At 41.3% G+C, this 16,509-nt stretch overlaps 2 protein-coding genes across 7 annotated transcripts in view; one reads left to right on the top strand and one right to left on the bottom strand.

Moving 5' to 3' along the window:
* ZFYVE28 (zinc finger FYVE-type containing 28) overlaps positions 1 to 10,567 on the bottom strand; it is a 158,393-nt gene extending 147,826 nt beyond the window's left edge. For 4 of the 5 annotated variants that reach the window (XM_064511521.1, XM_064511522.1, XM_064511523.1 and 1 more), the window contains exon 1: positions 10,148 to 10,566. In XM_064511521.1, coding sequence (XP_064367591.1) covers positions 10,148 to 10,186 — 39 coding nt within the window. In that variant the 5' untranslated portion in view covers positions 10,187 to 10,566. Of the gene's footprint in view, positions 1 to 10,147 lie in introns of all 5 variants that reach the window. The other variant, XM_064511525.1, reaches the window with a different exon arrangement.
* A 422-nt stretch (positions 10,568 to 10,989) lies between these two features.
* The window catches only part of CFAP99 (cilia and flagella associated protein 99), a 60,661-nt gene continuing 55,141 nt past the window's right edge, over positions 10,990 to 16,509 (top strand). For both annotated transcript variants that reach the window (XM_064511520.1, XM_064511519.1), the window contains exons 1-2: positions 10,990 to 11,127; positions 14,217 to 14,344. In XM_064511520.1, the coding sequence (XP_064367590.1) occupies positions 14,225 to 14,344 (120 nt within the window). In that variant the 5' untranslated portion in view covers positions 10,990 to 11,127; positions 14,217 to 14,224. The remainder of the gene's footprint in view (positions 11,128 to 14,216; positions 14,345 to 16,509) is intronic.

The raw sequence follows: 16,509 nt of genomic DNA, 5'->3' as shown, positions 1-16,509 counted from the left end.
GATGAATGAGAGGGGAAAAAAGATGGATAAGAAATCCCCAATCAAGCTTTTTTTGGCTACTGACTTGCATTTGAGGGCACTGAACAAGGTCATCTAACCTTTTTGTCTCAGTCCTCTATTTGAAAGCTACGAAGAATAATCATTTGTACTTGAAAGATGCACAGATGCTGCACAAAAGCTTTTTACATAGACAAACATCCATACATACGTGCATGTGTGTTACATGTGTGGATATATAGAGTATATACATGTATTCTAAGAAAAAAGACCTGAAACCAACCTCACAGCATTTCATTGCTGGACCTGACAGAAAACAGACAACTCCAGGCTTAAGAAGAGATTGTGTTTGGCTTCCTTCCATTAAAACTAACATTTCTGGGATGAAAGGTTGCCACCTATTAACTCTTCAGGAGAACTCATGGCAGCATGAATATATCTCAGATGTACATTTTTGTCTAAGCTGATTAAGCGTAGCTGACTTGACCAGCACTTATTAAGTTTTTTAAACAATGGACTTGTTTCATGTAGGAATCAAAAGCACACTAGGCATCTTCAATTATCTCCATTTATTTGTCAACATCAGAACAGTGTGTATACACACACACACAAAATACCAAGAAATTAACAGGACATTTCTAATGTTGAGTAAAAAAAACCTTTTTCTAATTGTTTACACTGAAAAGTATACCTTGTGGCTTTTTAAAGAGGCATTCACTTAGCATTCATTTTAAAGAGGCATTCAAAGAAGTTGCATCTTTGTTCCATATCTTAAAATGCATTAAAAGATACATGACTTTATAGGAGGAAGTAACACTTTTGTTGGGCTAACAGATACCATAAGAAACATCAAAAAAACTTTTGGACACAGAATATGGTATGACATAGCCTAAGCAAAAATACCAAGCTAAGTGAAAGTTGAAGATATTTGCTCTGGATATAATCTACCTTTCCTCAGAAAATACTCAACCTCATCAACTTCTTAGACAATACAATTACCAAAAATGTTATCAATATACAATAAATCTTTGATCGACATACCTCCACAAAAACTAATCTCCCCAAATCCCTTATATCTGAAGCCAGACCCTTCAAAATGGACACATCAGCTCTGAAGAAAACACTCAGTATGCACTTCAGCATAAAGATAATGAGGCAGTAAACACCTGTAGGCAAGCAGTATGCATTTTTTAATACAGGACACATCAAATAACCCGCCCGCTTTCAATTATTCACTGGTGATCACCACATATCTTCTTATACTGGATCTTAATCCTAAAATTGCAAGATAGCTACGAAATACAAAGGAAGATCACATCTTTAAATAACCCGCTGCTACTTTTAATCTTCAAAAAAGTCAACCAGATCTTGGAAGTAAACTTCCTCAGCATAAATACCAAATTGACAGAAAATAAATAGAAAACATCCTGACACATCTTCGCAATGATGTAATGGGTCAATGGATCCTACACATCCACTTACAAAAATGCAATATATTTTCACCAACAGCACCATACGCCCTTGTAGGAACTACCTGGATGAAACCAAGCAACTGTGTTCAAGGATGAACATGCACCAATCATGGCTGAGGAAAAGGAACAAAGTCAGTTACCAACAATGACCTACACAATACCTTTAAAATACAAGGCAAAATAAGTCATGAATTCAAGACAAGATTTGTTTTTACAACCCTTTACATTTTTTCCCTACTCCTTACATCCTACTAACTCTTCCTTATTCAACAAGGGCTTCCAAGCTGCACCATAAAATGACATTACTTGAACTGTGTCCAGACATTTTTTGTAAGGCTGTCAACTAGATCAGGTATGCTAATCCAGCTTTATAGAAATACTTTACAAAAACATTAAATAATATGTTCAGAAGTGCAGGCACTATATATATACAGAAATCTTGAAAATAAGGTAAAAGCTGACAGTGCTTTGAGAGAATTCATAGGATTTATAAGAAGCATGCTGATATGCTCTTAGTTCAATTGCTGGAGTTTGAGTGCTGTTACCATACAAATAACGTATGGCAATGGAATGCATGCATGCATGCACTCAGCAATGTGAGGTTTCAGCCAAAACACTGGTGCTTACAGGAGACAGAGCAACACACTGATATGAGAGCCCACAGCACTCCTAGAAAAGATTCCTTCATGAGAAACATCCACTCAAAGCCATGTGTAGACAAACATGCAAGACCCCTTTCATGCTCAGCTCTACAGCATCTCTCTAGTGGGAGGAAACAATAAACTGAATAATCTGATTTTCTGCACATCTGATGAACCTCAGAATTTCAAAAAAATGTTTTATACATTAACAGGTTTACAAATGAAGGTGAAAATTAGATGAGCACAAAGTAGAAAAGAGGAACACCCTGAGCATCTGGTTACTATAGTTTCAACCACCTTTAATTCACAGAGGTCAGAGAGCCAGCTGATGGTGGGAATTCCCACCTTCCAGAAAAAGCATCACACCAACTTTCCAAAGAATTCAGTTTTTCACCTAGAGAGTTGGCTGTATTAGTAGCATCTATTTTAAAAGTTCCATGATCCAATGCAGTCTTTTTGGCATTGTCATTCTTTCAAAGAACCCAGGGAGAATGCACTGTGATCCTTAAAAGGTATTTTTTCCTAAATTGCAATAACAAGCATCAGGCGATAGGAAAAGAGGGAATCTCAATATCTAAATTAAATTTCAAAGAGAAAAAGTGGAAGATGGGCAGCAGGACAAAGGACACATTACAGAACACTGATGGATACCTGAAAAAGCTTACCAAAAAAATGCTTACCTCACTAGCATAAAACTTGGCTTTAAGCACCAGTAGTCATTACAGAGGCCAGGAGTACAAATGGATTGAAAAATGATTAGACAGTTTAAGGAAAAAATGTTACCAGGCTATTAAATTATAAGAGTACAACATGCAGTTCAGCAAGCTCCTAAGATGCAGACTACCATGAGTCTAAAAGAAAGCCCAGGGGAAATATCACTTTCCATTCATCTCATCTTTTTTCCCTAGGGATCTCTTTACAGGACACAGAGAAAGAGATAACCACCAGACTGGATGGACCTTTGTTCTGATATGCTATGATTGTGCTTACAGTAAACCACAGCAAAAACAGTTTTGTGAGGTGTGTGTATTTCTCTAATTTTGGAGTACTTCAGTGCAACCAAGCAATTCTCTTAATAGACAACTGCCAGAGTTACCTATTTCCCTTATTTAGATACAGATAAATCAAGACTAAAACAATAGGATTTCAGGTAATTATCAGTCAGTCAGCCATTATCAGTCAGCTGCGGAACTAGAACAAACAGTGAAGAACTACTGGTTTCAACACTTGCATTCAAACCACTAGATGGTGCTTCTAAAATGAAGCAATTCTGCATGTGAAACCTAGAAGTAGAATAATGTATACTCATTTGTAAGTTGCCTTCTCCAGGATTTTGATCAAAATTACTGTTTCATATGGTTCAATAGCTGCAGCCTCTGATCAGACAGCAGCAACAAGAATAATTAAGCAGATAACTGAGATCAACGAGCTGATCATGAAAATAGTGAAGATTGTCAAAAATCCAGTAAGTATTGTCTCCCTAAGTAACAAAAACACCCAATTCTTCTGTCTCTTTGAAAGTCATTAAACGTTAACAGAAATATTGCAGTAACTACCAAGTTTTCTTCACAAACAGCTGTGCTCAAAGGCTTTTTACTATATGACACCAGTAAATTTTTTCCCCTCTTCTTTCAAATAAAACTATTTGGTTGAAGAGTATGACATTCTTCCCCAAGACTAAACTTGCTCTAGTTCTCTCCTGCAGAGAACAAATACTTCACTTAAGACTCGAAAATCGTAACTAAAATGAGATACCAGCTTCTTTCTACCTTTCACCCTATAGTATCACCTATCCTTTTCCACCATCTTCCTCAAAATTAGTCTCAAAAGTTGCTTGGCTACCCCGATAGCTTCATCTTTTTTCATCTCCGACCTTTTCAGTCCACCAAAATACCTTGCTTAAGATAATCCTTCTTCATCCTGCATCTCATTCTACTGACCCAACTTTAAAAGTGCTCTTTGCAATATGTGAAGCTAAGCATATATTCAAGACTATATATTTAATCTTTTTACAATGTTCCCTTCCTCTACCAAAAGTTCGTATTTCTATTCTGCATCTTCAAAGCTCTTCTTCCTCTTTTCCTATTCACAACCAACTTTTTCCTACACTCCAAACAAATTTCAGCTCTGACTATTTGCATCGTTTCTCACTTATTCCTGATTGCACACCGACCCCTAAGCTTGAAACACCCTTCATATCGCTATTTGAAAAAGAACATATTTTGCTCTTTAGTCATTGATGCCCAGCAGCTCGATGAAGCCTATCCACACATTCCTGGTTCAGCAGTAAGTTCCAAGATTCACAGGACTCATTTTTCTGCACTGTATACCTTACATGCTTTGAAGCATCTGTATATTAACTGAACAATATAAAATAATAAACTAGAATTGTTTAATTGCTTTGTTTTTCTATGGGAAGAGTAAAAATCAATGTTTTACAAGAAGACATGTGATTTCATATCAACATACAGTAATTGTCAGATGATCCATCAACAGATAGGGGAATGCTTCTTGACATGAAGGATGATAAACACAAGTTTTGAATTATGTCTTGCACTGCATGTGGTGTGGTCACTTCCAGTGTCAAAGCAAGCAAAGTGAAGTTGATTTGAAATACCTTAATTTACCACTGAAGTTTCAGTTATTTCCACAATTTCTAAGATTTTTGTCACATACACCATGTCAATTTTTTGCACAGTCATTTTCATTTCTCCCCTCTCCTTTTGTTCTTTTGAATCAGCTCCATCACAAAGAAAGCCTGACAGCACTACTGAGCAAGATTCTCTTATGTGCACTGTTTGCTTTGCTTAACACCCACCTAGGAACCTAGGATTTTTTTTTTAACTTAACCCATGTGCAAAGTAATGCAGAAGTTGCTAAAGGTCATTTGATCAAAAAATTTTGCCACTGGCTCTCATCTCTGTACATTAGGGGATTACTCTATCTCCTGGAAACATTCTCTCATCTGCTTACTTGCATGGGATGCTCTTCCAAGACATCCATTTACTATTTCATGCTTTAAAGCCTTGTTTCAAACTACCATATCTATCCTTTTATCAATGTTCTTTAATAATTATTATTAATAGCAATTATTACTAGCTATGGCTTCCTGTCATAAAATGCAGCTTAGTAAGAGGACCCTGATAAAAGAGAAAGCTTGTTTCTGTGTCTGCACAGTGCCTTTCTCCAACTCCCTGCAGTTCCACACATCCCAAATGTTATTTCTCAAAGACTACAAAGAACCACATTAACACGAAGCAAGAATCTCTTCTCTTGAAGATGCATCTGCTAATCCAACTAAAGAAAGTAATGACCAGATTAAAAAATGTATATATATTTCAAAATAAATACCCAAGAGGGTGGCAACTTATCCCCAAGCACTTTAGGGAGAGGATACGTTTGTGGAAACGGCTCCAATCTGTAGCCATGAGTGAACACTTACTGACAAGCAGATACTCAGTAGATCTTTTTCATGTGTTTCAGAGATCATATATCTACATGTCTCCATGGGTGTTATACAGCCTTGTATTTAGGACACAGGTTAACAGTATAGCTGTACCTTGGTCAATTTTAGATGAGAGGGATGTTTAAAAAAAACAACAACAACAAAAAACAAACTACCCAGGCTTATGCAAGCCTTGTGAATGTTACTTAATCTGCAAAAAGCATCCACAAAATGTCTCAACTACTGAAGCTTTGAATTTTGTGGGAATTTTAAAGACTAAGGATCTTTAACATCTATTACAAGAAGTTTCCCTTCTTTTACTACATAAAAGAAACTAAGAGCAAGGTGTTATGGTAGTGAATGCACAACTAAAAGATTGAAAAAAGCAGTTATTCTTTGTCTTTTTGTTCCTTGGGTAACAACTGATTAAGATTTGTAGATATATATCATGAAATAAGTGATATGTTAAAAAAAGAAAAATACAGAAAAATAAGCATACGTTGAAGATTTCCTAGTCTGTTATACTAAGCAGATAAAAACATCACCTTGGAGTTTTGGTTAGAGATAGAGGTTTGTTTGATATTTTTTTTTTTTTTGTCAAAAACAAACAATTCTTTCAAAATATTTGGTCCTTCTCAAAATATCAACAGTTTTGAGCTCAGTTTAAAACATTAGCACCAGGGAGCTAAATACTCACCATCTTTCCAGTCGCTCACAAAACTTAAGCAGCTACATCTATGGAAATTGTTCTGAATATTTTTGATAGCAAAAGCATTTCAGAACTCTATAAAACCATTCAGTTTCCACTTTTTTGCTAGATATTCAGAATCTGCCTGTGAACGAGTTCTGCCCTAACATCTGTGGAATGTTCTAACAGCAAAAGGTACAAGATAAGAAGTTCCCTGAAATGATGGGAACTATTCCTGTTATATCTATCTGTGCATGCATACAAATATTTCGATCTAGAAGGAGCCATCCTTTTTCTCAAAAGGTAGCATTGCCTGAGAGAAGCCTGCAATGTCCTAAGGAGGTCAAACAGAGCAACCATTGTTCCACCAATGTGCTGCAATTCAAGAGCACAATTGCTTGCAATCGCTCCTCTGCATCCTCTCTTTTTCCAAAGGCCCAACCCCCCTCCAAAAACCTAGTACATTGAATCTGCAGTCCCCAAAAGGAAAACGCTCACTAAAACTAAGAACAATCTTTGTGACAAAGGAGGACAGAAAAAAACACCATCTCATTGCTCTGTCTACAATACATCAGTCAAAAGCAATTCCTCTTAACAGCTACACAGATCATGCCACTGCTATTGATTTCATTCTCTGCTTTCCCCTACCATTGACATTAAATCTGTTAAAATCTGGGTATACAAGCACACCTGAAGAGTCTGAAGAGTGCCAGACAGTAAGATACTGCTTAAGGATGTAAAAGCCATATTGTTGTGACATGCCCACAACATTAGTCAAGCTATTCCACTTCCCTACACTCACATTTCTTCTCACATCCTTAGTTTGTTCAGAGATGTAGCAGTTACAAGATACATGTCTCTGCCCAGATGCAGGACCCTGCCTTTTACAATAAGTAGAACATGATACTGTTAGCTTTATCTCCATCTTGAAGGGCAATATCTGTTCTATTCCATTCTTGGTGTTCCCATTTTACAAGGATTAAGCTGAATTAGTTTGCAGATTTTGTTTTGTGTGGTAGAATTATAAAAATTTCCCTGGGATTAAACTAAAGCACATATTCAGGTTTCTGAATGGACTGTACTGTATATCTAATGCATTCTAAAGTCATCATCTCCTGCACCTTCCTAATCATGTTCCCCTACCACCTTCAAAATTATCTGTATATGGCAATCAAAAGACTAGGCCAAATGCCCAGTACCATCAAAACACGCTGCCATGCAGAAATCCTAGTTATATGAAATCAGTATCTGGAAGACTACAAAAGAAACATTATCGTTGGTAGAAGCAAAATATAACTAATAAAATGCACCTGACATCTCTAGCACCTAAAAGAATACTATAACCAAGCAACACAGATCACTATTGGTAATAGCTCCCACAAGAATCAATACCCAAAAAAGTCATCTTCAAAATACACTGTATTCAACAACACTTCAAAATAGACTGAGGAATCCACCAAGCTTACAGGAAGGGTCCTTGGAATTCCTAGGATTCCCTGAAGAAACAGGAAAGTAAGCAGTATAACCTGAAAAGTTATAGTCTCAGTAGCATCCCTAAATATAATCTCCTGAATCCTACTCCCCACCAAAAAAAGTTATTCAAGCTTCTGTGTATTTAATTATATTATCCATAAGATTCAATAGACACATCAGAAGAATGCTTGTTTCTGAAAGAAAACATAACATTATACTGAACATTAACCCATTTCGAATATAGTATGAGTACAAAAAGTGATGTAATAACTGACTGAAACTCACAAAACCTATTTGCAAAGAAAGCACAAACGTGCATCCCAGCTCCTTATATTTCAGACAACTTTCTTTACAAATGAGACAGTGCTGTTTTTAAAGTAATGGTAATGGTTTGACTACAAATGTTACTAATTTACGAGGCTCAATGTCATGCGACAGGTTTGGAAAGTTCCTTTACCCATAAGAAACATACAGAAAAATACAGTATTATACTATTTCATACATATCTTGGGTACTAAATACGAAGTCTACAACACAGAAACAGTATACTCATAAATAAATTTTACATTAAAAAATGAAATCTCCATTAAAAAGAAAACCAGTGTGAAATCTAATTAGTTTTAATAAAGAAATAGTGACAAAAGATATATAATGCAATGATTTCTTCTGAATTTAAGTATTGTCTTTTTGTTCATTTAACTGTTCCTCTCTTAGTTGCTCATTGGTATAAAAAATAAACAGCAAAGTTTATTAAAGGCAACATGGCTGCACGCAACTTGCTACTGTGTTTTCAGTTACTTAATCTCTAAATAATTTGCCTTTCAGTTGTCTGTAGCAGCATCAGACAAGTAGGTATTCTTCAGCAGTGCTGGTCAGGGTTGTAACTACATACAAAATACCATAAAGCCAGCATAATTTGAACTTTTGTTTTGCAGCCTTTTTTTAATCCCAGCATACTGGCTATTATTTGGGGGAACAAACTGCGCATGTGAGAGACTTACAAAAATATGAGACTTAACATTATTATTGAAACCAAAACATAAGAAAAAATAGGTGGTAGTGACACATAGGAACAAAAAATTAAATGAAGTACTTCGTAAAGTGAATAACTGTCCTTTTTTGTTGAGACATTTCAGCAGTCAGTATACTATAGATGTTCAAAATCAGTAGTGGTCTTCATATATGATCTGACCATCACATATAAGATAAGATCATTCTCTAGACAGTTATTTCACTTACACCAGAAGATAATTTCATTATAAAACAAGCTATGATTCTTGGATTTTTTCCAAGACTTTAAAAGCAAGAACAAAGGGCAGAAAATGTGCATTTACAGAACCCATTAAACAAAATTCTTACTTAAAAGTTCTCACGTATGCACAGATCGTATTAATACCAAACAGGAGCACTGGAAAATACAGAGTCCAATCTCTCTCTCCAAGTTCAGAGTACAAACCACACTAACCAGCTGTCACGAGTTTAACTGAAAATCCAGAGGTTACGGAGACCTGCCTACGAACTGCGGAGCCCGCACTGAGCAAGCACAGCCTCCCAGGAGCGCACCAGCAGGTCTGCAGTGGCTCTGGAGACTCCTCAGTGCGAGCGTCCTCCTAGGAGACACCCAGGACCAGGGAGAGGCTCCCCTCGCCTCCGGCCTCTTTTGTTGTCAGGTCCAAACAACAATAAAGCACATGCTCTGCTTTGTCATCTCTCCTCCCTGAGCAGGGCAGCTGCTCCAGACACGCTGGCAAAGGCTCCTCTCCTGCCCGCTGAATGCAGGTGCCTCGCAAATCCGAGTCCTTTCGGCTTCCTCCGCTTCGCCGCCGCTAGAACCACAGCGGACCGCGTTCAGCGAGACACGTCCGAAAATAAACGAAGCTAATCCAGTTTCTGCGCAAACCTCACATCACCTTCACAGCGGCAACTCGCAACACACGTCTCGATACGAAACTACATACGACCAAAGTACTGCGTCTGTGCGCCAAGGGACACAGTCCCCTGCCAGATATTCAATTTAGCGCTTTAATTTACAAACCACGGGATGACGGCGGCACAGAGAGGAGGGCAGCGGGTCCCCAGCAAGCCCTGCCGAGCGCCCCGGGCCCCCCAGAAACCGCCACACAAAGGGAGGCACCGCCGCGCACCCCCCAGTCACCTTCATTCGCTGCGCAGCACCGCCGAGGGCTCCCCGCTGCCCGGAAAGACCTAGAAAGCAGCGCGCCCGCTCCTTCCCCCCCGACCCTCCCCCGCAGCCCGCCCGGCAGGGAAGGGGGGCGCCGCTGCCCCGCGAACGGCCGTGCCGAAAGGCGCCTCGGCGCTCCGCGGCCGCGCGGGCGCCTAACGGTCACCCAACGGCCGCCCGCTAACGGCCGCCCGGCAGCGCGGGCACCGACCCGCCCGGCGCCGGCGGACGCGGCTCCGCGCAACTTACCTTGGGTTTATAGAGCCACTTTCTGAACCTGTTCATCATCACCGCGGCCGCCGCCTCGCGGAGCGTGCCGCCCGCCGGACGCTGCCACCGGGGCTGGCGGCTGCTCGCCCGCGCCGCAGGCTGCGCGGGGCACCGGGGCGAGCCCTGCCTCCCGCCGGGCTACTCGCCGGCGCTGCCAAACGCCGCTGCTCCGCCCCACGGCTGCGAGGCAAGGGCAGAGGCTGCCGCCCGCCGCGGAGCGCGGGCGCCGCGAGGTCCGCGCTCCCCTCAGCCCAGGCACCGGCGGCCGGCACCGACGGCGCCTCTCCTCGTTGACAGCCCCCAAAACATTGCGCTGCCGCCCGCTCCCGGCAGCGGCTCCCCCGCCCGGCGCATGCGCACGGGCAGGCCCACTCTCTCCCTCCGCGTCGGCTCCCGGGCCCGCGACCAATCGGATCGCGACCCGGGACGGCCCCGCGGCGGCCTCAGCCCTCCCACTCAGCTGCTCATTTGCGTAACGGGAGAAGGGGGCGGGGAGACTACACGCCCCAGCATGCCACGCCCCAGGGCCGGAGGGGCCGTGGAACGCACCGTGGCCCGGTGCATGCCGGGACTTGTAGTCCTCTCACAGGGCAAAGCTGAGCGTGTCTGGGTCACGGTAAGACTCCTCTAATTGTTGCAGTCAGCTTCGTTCAAGTGCTCGGGAACTGGCTGCGTAGTTTCTAGTCTCTCGTGGTCACGAAAATCGAGGCGGGGGGGAACAGTTGCTCGGCAACGGCGGCAAACAATCGCCGCCATCTTTTTTCCCCGCCGGGTAGTTCTTTCCCCTCGCTCGGGCCCTTCTGCGTCACGAAAACGTGCGCGTGGCAGAACTACAGCTCCCAGCAGCCCGCGCGCCCCTTAGCAACGCTGCCGGGCCGGGCGGCGCGGGGCCCCGGCGGCCGCGGCCGGGGGCTGCCGCAGCGCGAGGAGCGGCGCCGGGCTCCGGCGGGCGCAGCCAGGTACGGCACCGGGCAGCGCCGGGCTGCGGGCCTGCGCGGTCGCCCCGGGGCGCGGGGCTGGGCCGCGGCTGCGGCGCTCGCGCACTTACTTCAGCGGCGGCGCCCGCGGGGCGACCGGCTGCCTCAGGGGCGGCGCCGTGGCGGCGGGGTGGCCGCAGGCCGCGTTGCCGAGGCGCTTTCCGCTCCCGCAGCAGGAGGCGGTTGCGCTAAGTAACAAGTGGTGTCACGGGCGTGTGGTGTTTTAAGTCCTACGGCGAAAAGCAGGCGGGGGAATCTGATACGAACGCGTGGCCGTAAATGGGCACTTTCGAAAGCAAAAAACGGGTGCGATGCTTGCGGGGTGCCGCGCAGAAAGACAGCGCTGAGTGCCCTGGGTAGGCTTATAACTACCTCAGCCGTTTGTCGTGCGTCCGTACGTGAAGTAGGAAAGATGAACGGTATCAATTACAGGCAGATATTACAGCGTACGCAGGAATGCTGCGCTTTATTCCCAGAGTTTTTAACTGCTGTGGTTTTGGTCAGGTAGCAAGCCGTCGTGTCCTTTGGTTTGCCTATCTGGTAAATAAGTCACATAAAACTTACTCACGGAGCATATTGGAGAACGAGTATTCAAGGAGAATGAATATTCAGTTGGAAAGTTCACAGGATATGAGATAAAAAAATACCGCATCAGGTAAAACACTTGCAGTAAGTGTACCAAATATTAAAATGGATTGAAATTAAAAATAAACATAAGATCTCGTCTATAGCTGTTCAGTCTAAATGTGTTTTCCGTCGGATGCTCCGCTACCTTGATGGAGGAGTCTGCTGAAAAGAGGACCCGTGCCCCGAGCTGTGCCTTGTCAGCGCAAAGGGCGGTCGGTGAGGTGGAACATTCCAGAGCACCCGGCATAGCGGGGTGCAGCCACCTGGACAGCTCTGTCCCACGTTTGGTGGTTCTTTTTCTAGCACACAGCTGAGAAAAACACCTTTTCCATGTAGAGCAGTGACTACCTGATCTGCCTGAATTTTGCATGAAGGCTGAGTTCAGCCCTGCTTTAAGAAGGACTGCGTTCATCGGAGGAAATGCAGTCAATCTTTCTAGACCGAGAATGCAGGAATGGAAATGCAATCTGAAGGAATATCTCAGGTCACTGAAACCAATCCCTACACTTGTGGACAATCCTATTGTATATAACTGCCTTCAAAAACATCTACAAACTCCAGTGTAAAACAAAGCTAGGTCAGTTCCTGCGATTCTACATCAGATAATGGAAGTAGATTTATACGGATTTTATACAGAGTATAAATTTATAGCATTTTTATACATAGTAATTAGAAAATATATTCTCCTAAATGACTGTATGCAAACAAGGGTGCATTCCGTAGCACAATGGATTTTATTCCTAATGTATCTATTTTAAAACATTGATGATAATAATGACAGTTGTTTAAATACAATCGTAAGCAAAGTTCTTTCTACCAAGAACCCTTGTATGTCCAGGGTCCTTACGGTGTTACTGTATGTCTTAGTTTTCATATTTCAGTTTTTGGTTCTCGTGATTGTTATTTTGGGACAGTGAATATCAGAATGTACAGGCCGTGAGAACTCAAACTACTATGCCAGTAGAAAAATTACCTTTCACCGTGAGGGAGGTTGGAGCCTGAATTATGATTCAGTCTGAATGAGTACAAAGATATTTCTCTCTCCCTTATCCAAAATTCCATGCGAGTATAAGAACCTTGGCAGGTTACAGAGAAACAGATCATGCTCCACAGAGAAGTGGAGAAACGGTTGTTCCCCCTTTCTTCTTCCTGAAGCAGAACAGTTTGTAATGCTGGCTATGTGGCAAAGGGACAATGCAGTGCCTCTTCTTTTTGGCCATCCCGTGTCATGATCCAGCCCTGTTTTCCTGGGCATTTTTGTTAATCGGACATTGCATCTTGATCATATCTGATAACTGAATGGCTATATTGAACATAAACGTAGACATAAACCTTTTTTTCCCCAGCAGTTTGAGATTAGTAATTAAAACTAGTGCTGTTTAGGCAATTATAATAGAGTATGATAGTGCTGAAAGGCAGGGTACAAAAACACTGTATCAGGAAATGTTACAACATCCTTTTACAGCAAGAAGTGATTTATCTTTAGCACAGTAGGAATGAATCATCTTGATCAAGCATTCTTTTCTAACAGTACAGTGTGATACTGTGTAAAATGCAAGGACAATTTTTTTTAATACATTTTTTATTTTCACCACGTAAAATGACTTCTGTGCCCATTTTTTCTCACTGCTAAACCAGTGTATTGGCTTTCACCCTTGGTCATTACTCTCATTTGTCTTTATACAAAATGGCATGTGCACATGTATAAACAAATGTAATATAGTTCTTCTCATGCAAACATTAAAATCTAGGTAGCTAGTTCTGCAAACTCTCATTCATATGAGTAAGATCATTTGAAATAGATATAATGCAGCAAGTGTCATTTCACAAACGGGGCATCAAGCGTAAGAAGTCACCTGAACTGCTGTGCCTTCAAAAACCCTGACAGTGGGCTAGACTACTGACGTGTTGTCATCACTGCCCATCCGGCTGCTGACCAACACTGTCTCACTGTTTCTTTATATTCCCCATCTCCCTGTTCCTATTCTTGTCATTGTTTTGGAAATGCACGCTGTTAATAACAGCATGTAATGAGATTTAAAACTGACATTCTACCGTCAATTGCATCTCTCTGGGAAGATCAATGTATTAAATAGGGCCTGTGTAGCACACTTGCTAAAATTAATGCTTTTCTCTAATATGATCTTTAATTATATTTCATCAAATAACCCGATACAGAAACCATTTAAGTGTCACCCTAATGATCTTTTGAGACATTTCCAGAATAAGAAAAATGCAATTATTTGTCATGTATTTTATTGATTTTTTACTGTTTTCTCATTCTTCCTGTTAGCTCTTCTGTTGGAGTAACTGTGATTTTGAAAGCTTGACCTAAATGTTGTCTTCTGTGTTACTGCAGTATATGCTTCTTTGTGAGCCTATCAACATACATTATGCCACAACTGAAGGAGGCATGAAAAATTAATGATTTACTATATTTATAGGATTCTCCATGGTGAAGATGGTCAGCCATGGAAAACATATTGCAATAATAGTCGAACAACTTAACAAATTTAACCCTGAAAAACAGAGCGTGGAGGATTTCTTGAATGGATCAGCTGAAGTGTTGCAGGTATATTAAGTTTCAGTTTATGTTACATAGCTTATGAAGTTTTAGTAGGTGATTTTAAATATAAAGATACCTTTTTTGTAATGTGATATTGTAACTTTCACAGATTTTTCTTACAGTGACCACATTTTTCATCTGCAAGTAAAGTCCAGATTTCTTAAGGTTATCATCAGAAAACAAGGAAGTAAAGATCAGTGGGGCTGAATAACTGCTTGGTAGCGACAAAAGACAGGGAATGCAGCAACTCCTGAAATGGATCTGACAGTGATAGGGAGAGTTTCTCTTCCACTTCTGACTAAGCTATTTTAAAGTTTCCTGTCTTCTCCTTCCAAATGGAAGTTTCTGCCAGTTTGACCCATTCACACATGCATGCATACACACAGTTGATATGAATATTAAATTAACTATTGGTACGTCCACAGTCAAAGTAAGGTAGGACTTTGAAGGATGAAGAAGTAAGTTTTTCGCTGGCCATTTTACTACAGTTTTCGGCCCACCACATCTCGTTAAACCAGAATCAGGCTTCATTTGCTTAAATATGCCAGGCTGAAAATTTTGGCAGTTCAGAAGCTGATTTACAAGATCAGATATTCTTACTTTGGAGACATAAGTGACCATCAGGACAGTTGGATAGAGGGCAAGTGACGGAAGATCAACCACCTGATTTTAATCTAATACTGCAAGTAACCAGGCCAAGATTTGCCAGTATGTAGCTACACTGGCTACACCAGTTCCCATCCTTTTCTGACCATGCTCTGTCACCTGTTCCCATCTCTTTGTCCTCATTGCCACCCTCACTTGTGCTGATGCAGCTGTTTATGGGACTCCCGTGGTCTGAATCAGCTTTATAAAAATCACTAAGAGAAGACAATGATATTCTTTAGGTTGCTATTGCCTGTGCATTATGAAACAACATTGTCAGAGCCCTGATTCCACGCTGCTGTGTAGCTCAAGTACTCATTTACACTTCTGACAATAAGGTCTAAATCACTACCCTTCCAAATCGATAGTCTTTTACACTGATTTTGTGTAAACATAAATGACTACAAGAATATAAATCTATAGAGGTCTGATATGAAGATCACAGGCTGAGGCAGTGGGTCTGTATGCATTTCTCTGGTGTTTGCATTCTTACACAACTTCTGTTCAGGCCACTGGTTTTTGTCACTGCCCTCCTGCTTTGTCGTAATGGCATAACTCATGCATTCGTGTGCTGAATTGCATTAGGAAACTGATTCAGTTTCAAAATAGTCATATTTTTGCTGGGTGGAGAGTGGGAAAATTCAACTACTACTGCTGCTAAAATAAATACTTGTAAAATTCAGGTCATTGTTCTTCTCAGCCCAGGAAAGGTGATATAAAGACAAAAGAAGCACTAATTGCATTAGAGAAATGTGAATCTTAAGCTTCTTAATAAACCCTTTCAAAGGGGGACGAACAGAGAGGATAGCTGATGCCAAAGATAAGGCAAAAATCATTCTCTGGGATTGTCTAAATCTATCTGTTTCACCTCCCTTACTACATAATATTTTGACTGTCAATTTATCCAAGGAAATAAAAAGATCTGTTTTTAGACAAAATCCAGCTTCCTTGCATGTGTCAGTATAAAATGGATGATAAAATCCTGCTGCTCTTTTGTCACTTGTCACCAATATTATTTTATCACAGAACTCTTAGAAAACATCTTTGAAACATTTTGTTGTCCAAACAAGTATTGTGCAAACTTTCACAAGTGATCTAATGATCTAATTTAAATTTAATTTTCTTGTTTGGAAAAATACTGATTCCCATTTTCTTCCAAGGCCCAACTCTTCTACTGGTCACTCTTGGCATTCTTGGTACCCAGATCCACTTGACTATTCCAGCCTTGGCCACTTACCAATTAGCCAGTGTTAGCTGAGTCACTCAGAAACTTCTTCTCCCTCCAGTTAGGATCCTGGTTAACTCCATCACTTTTAATCACAGACTTGATTCAAGCCTGTATGTCTCATGCTGGCAGCATGACAAAGAGCAAACCTGACACTGTATACTACTGACCAGACAATAGTCAGGAGGGTCAAATTCCAGCAGCACGAATTTTAATAATTCCAAGCCACAGCTCTCATTGTAGTTAATTAGTTAGTTACTTATGTATGCAGTATATCAGACTTTTTTTTTTTTTTCTACAA

This window comes from Dromaius novaehollandiae, chromosome 4 (genome assembly GCF_036370855.1).
Source record: "Dromaius novaehollandiae isolate bDroNov1 chromosome 4, bDroNov1.hap1, whole genome shotgun sequence".
Taxonomy (NCBI): Eukaryota; Metazoa; Chordata; class Aves; order Casuariiformes; family Dromaiidae; genus Dromaius; species Dromaius novaehollandiae.
Note: the sequence above shows the minus strand (reverse complement) of the source record. Positions and strands in the feature narration are given on the sequence as shown.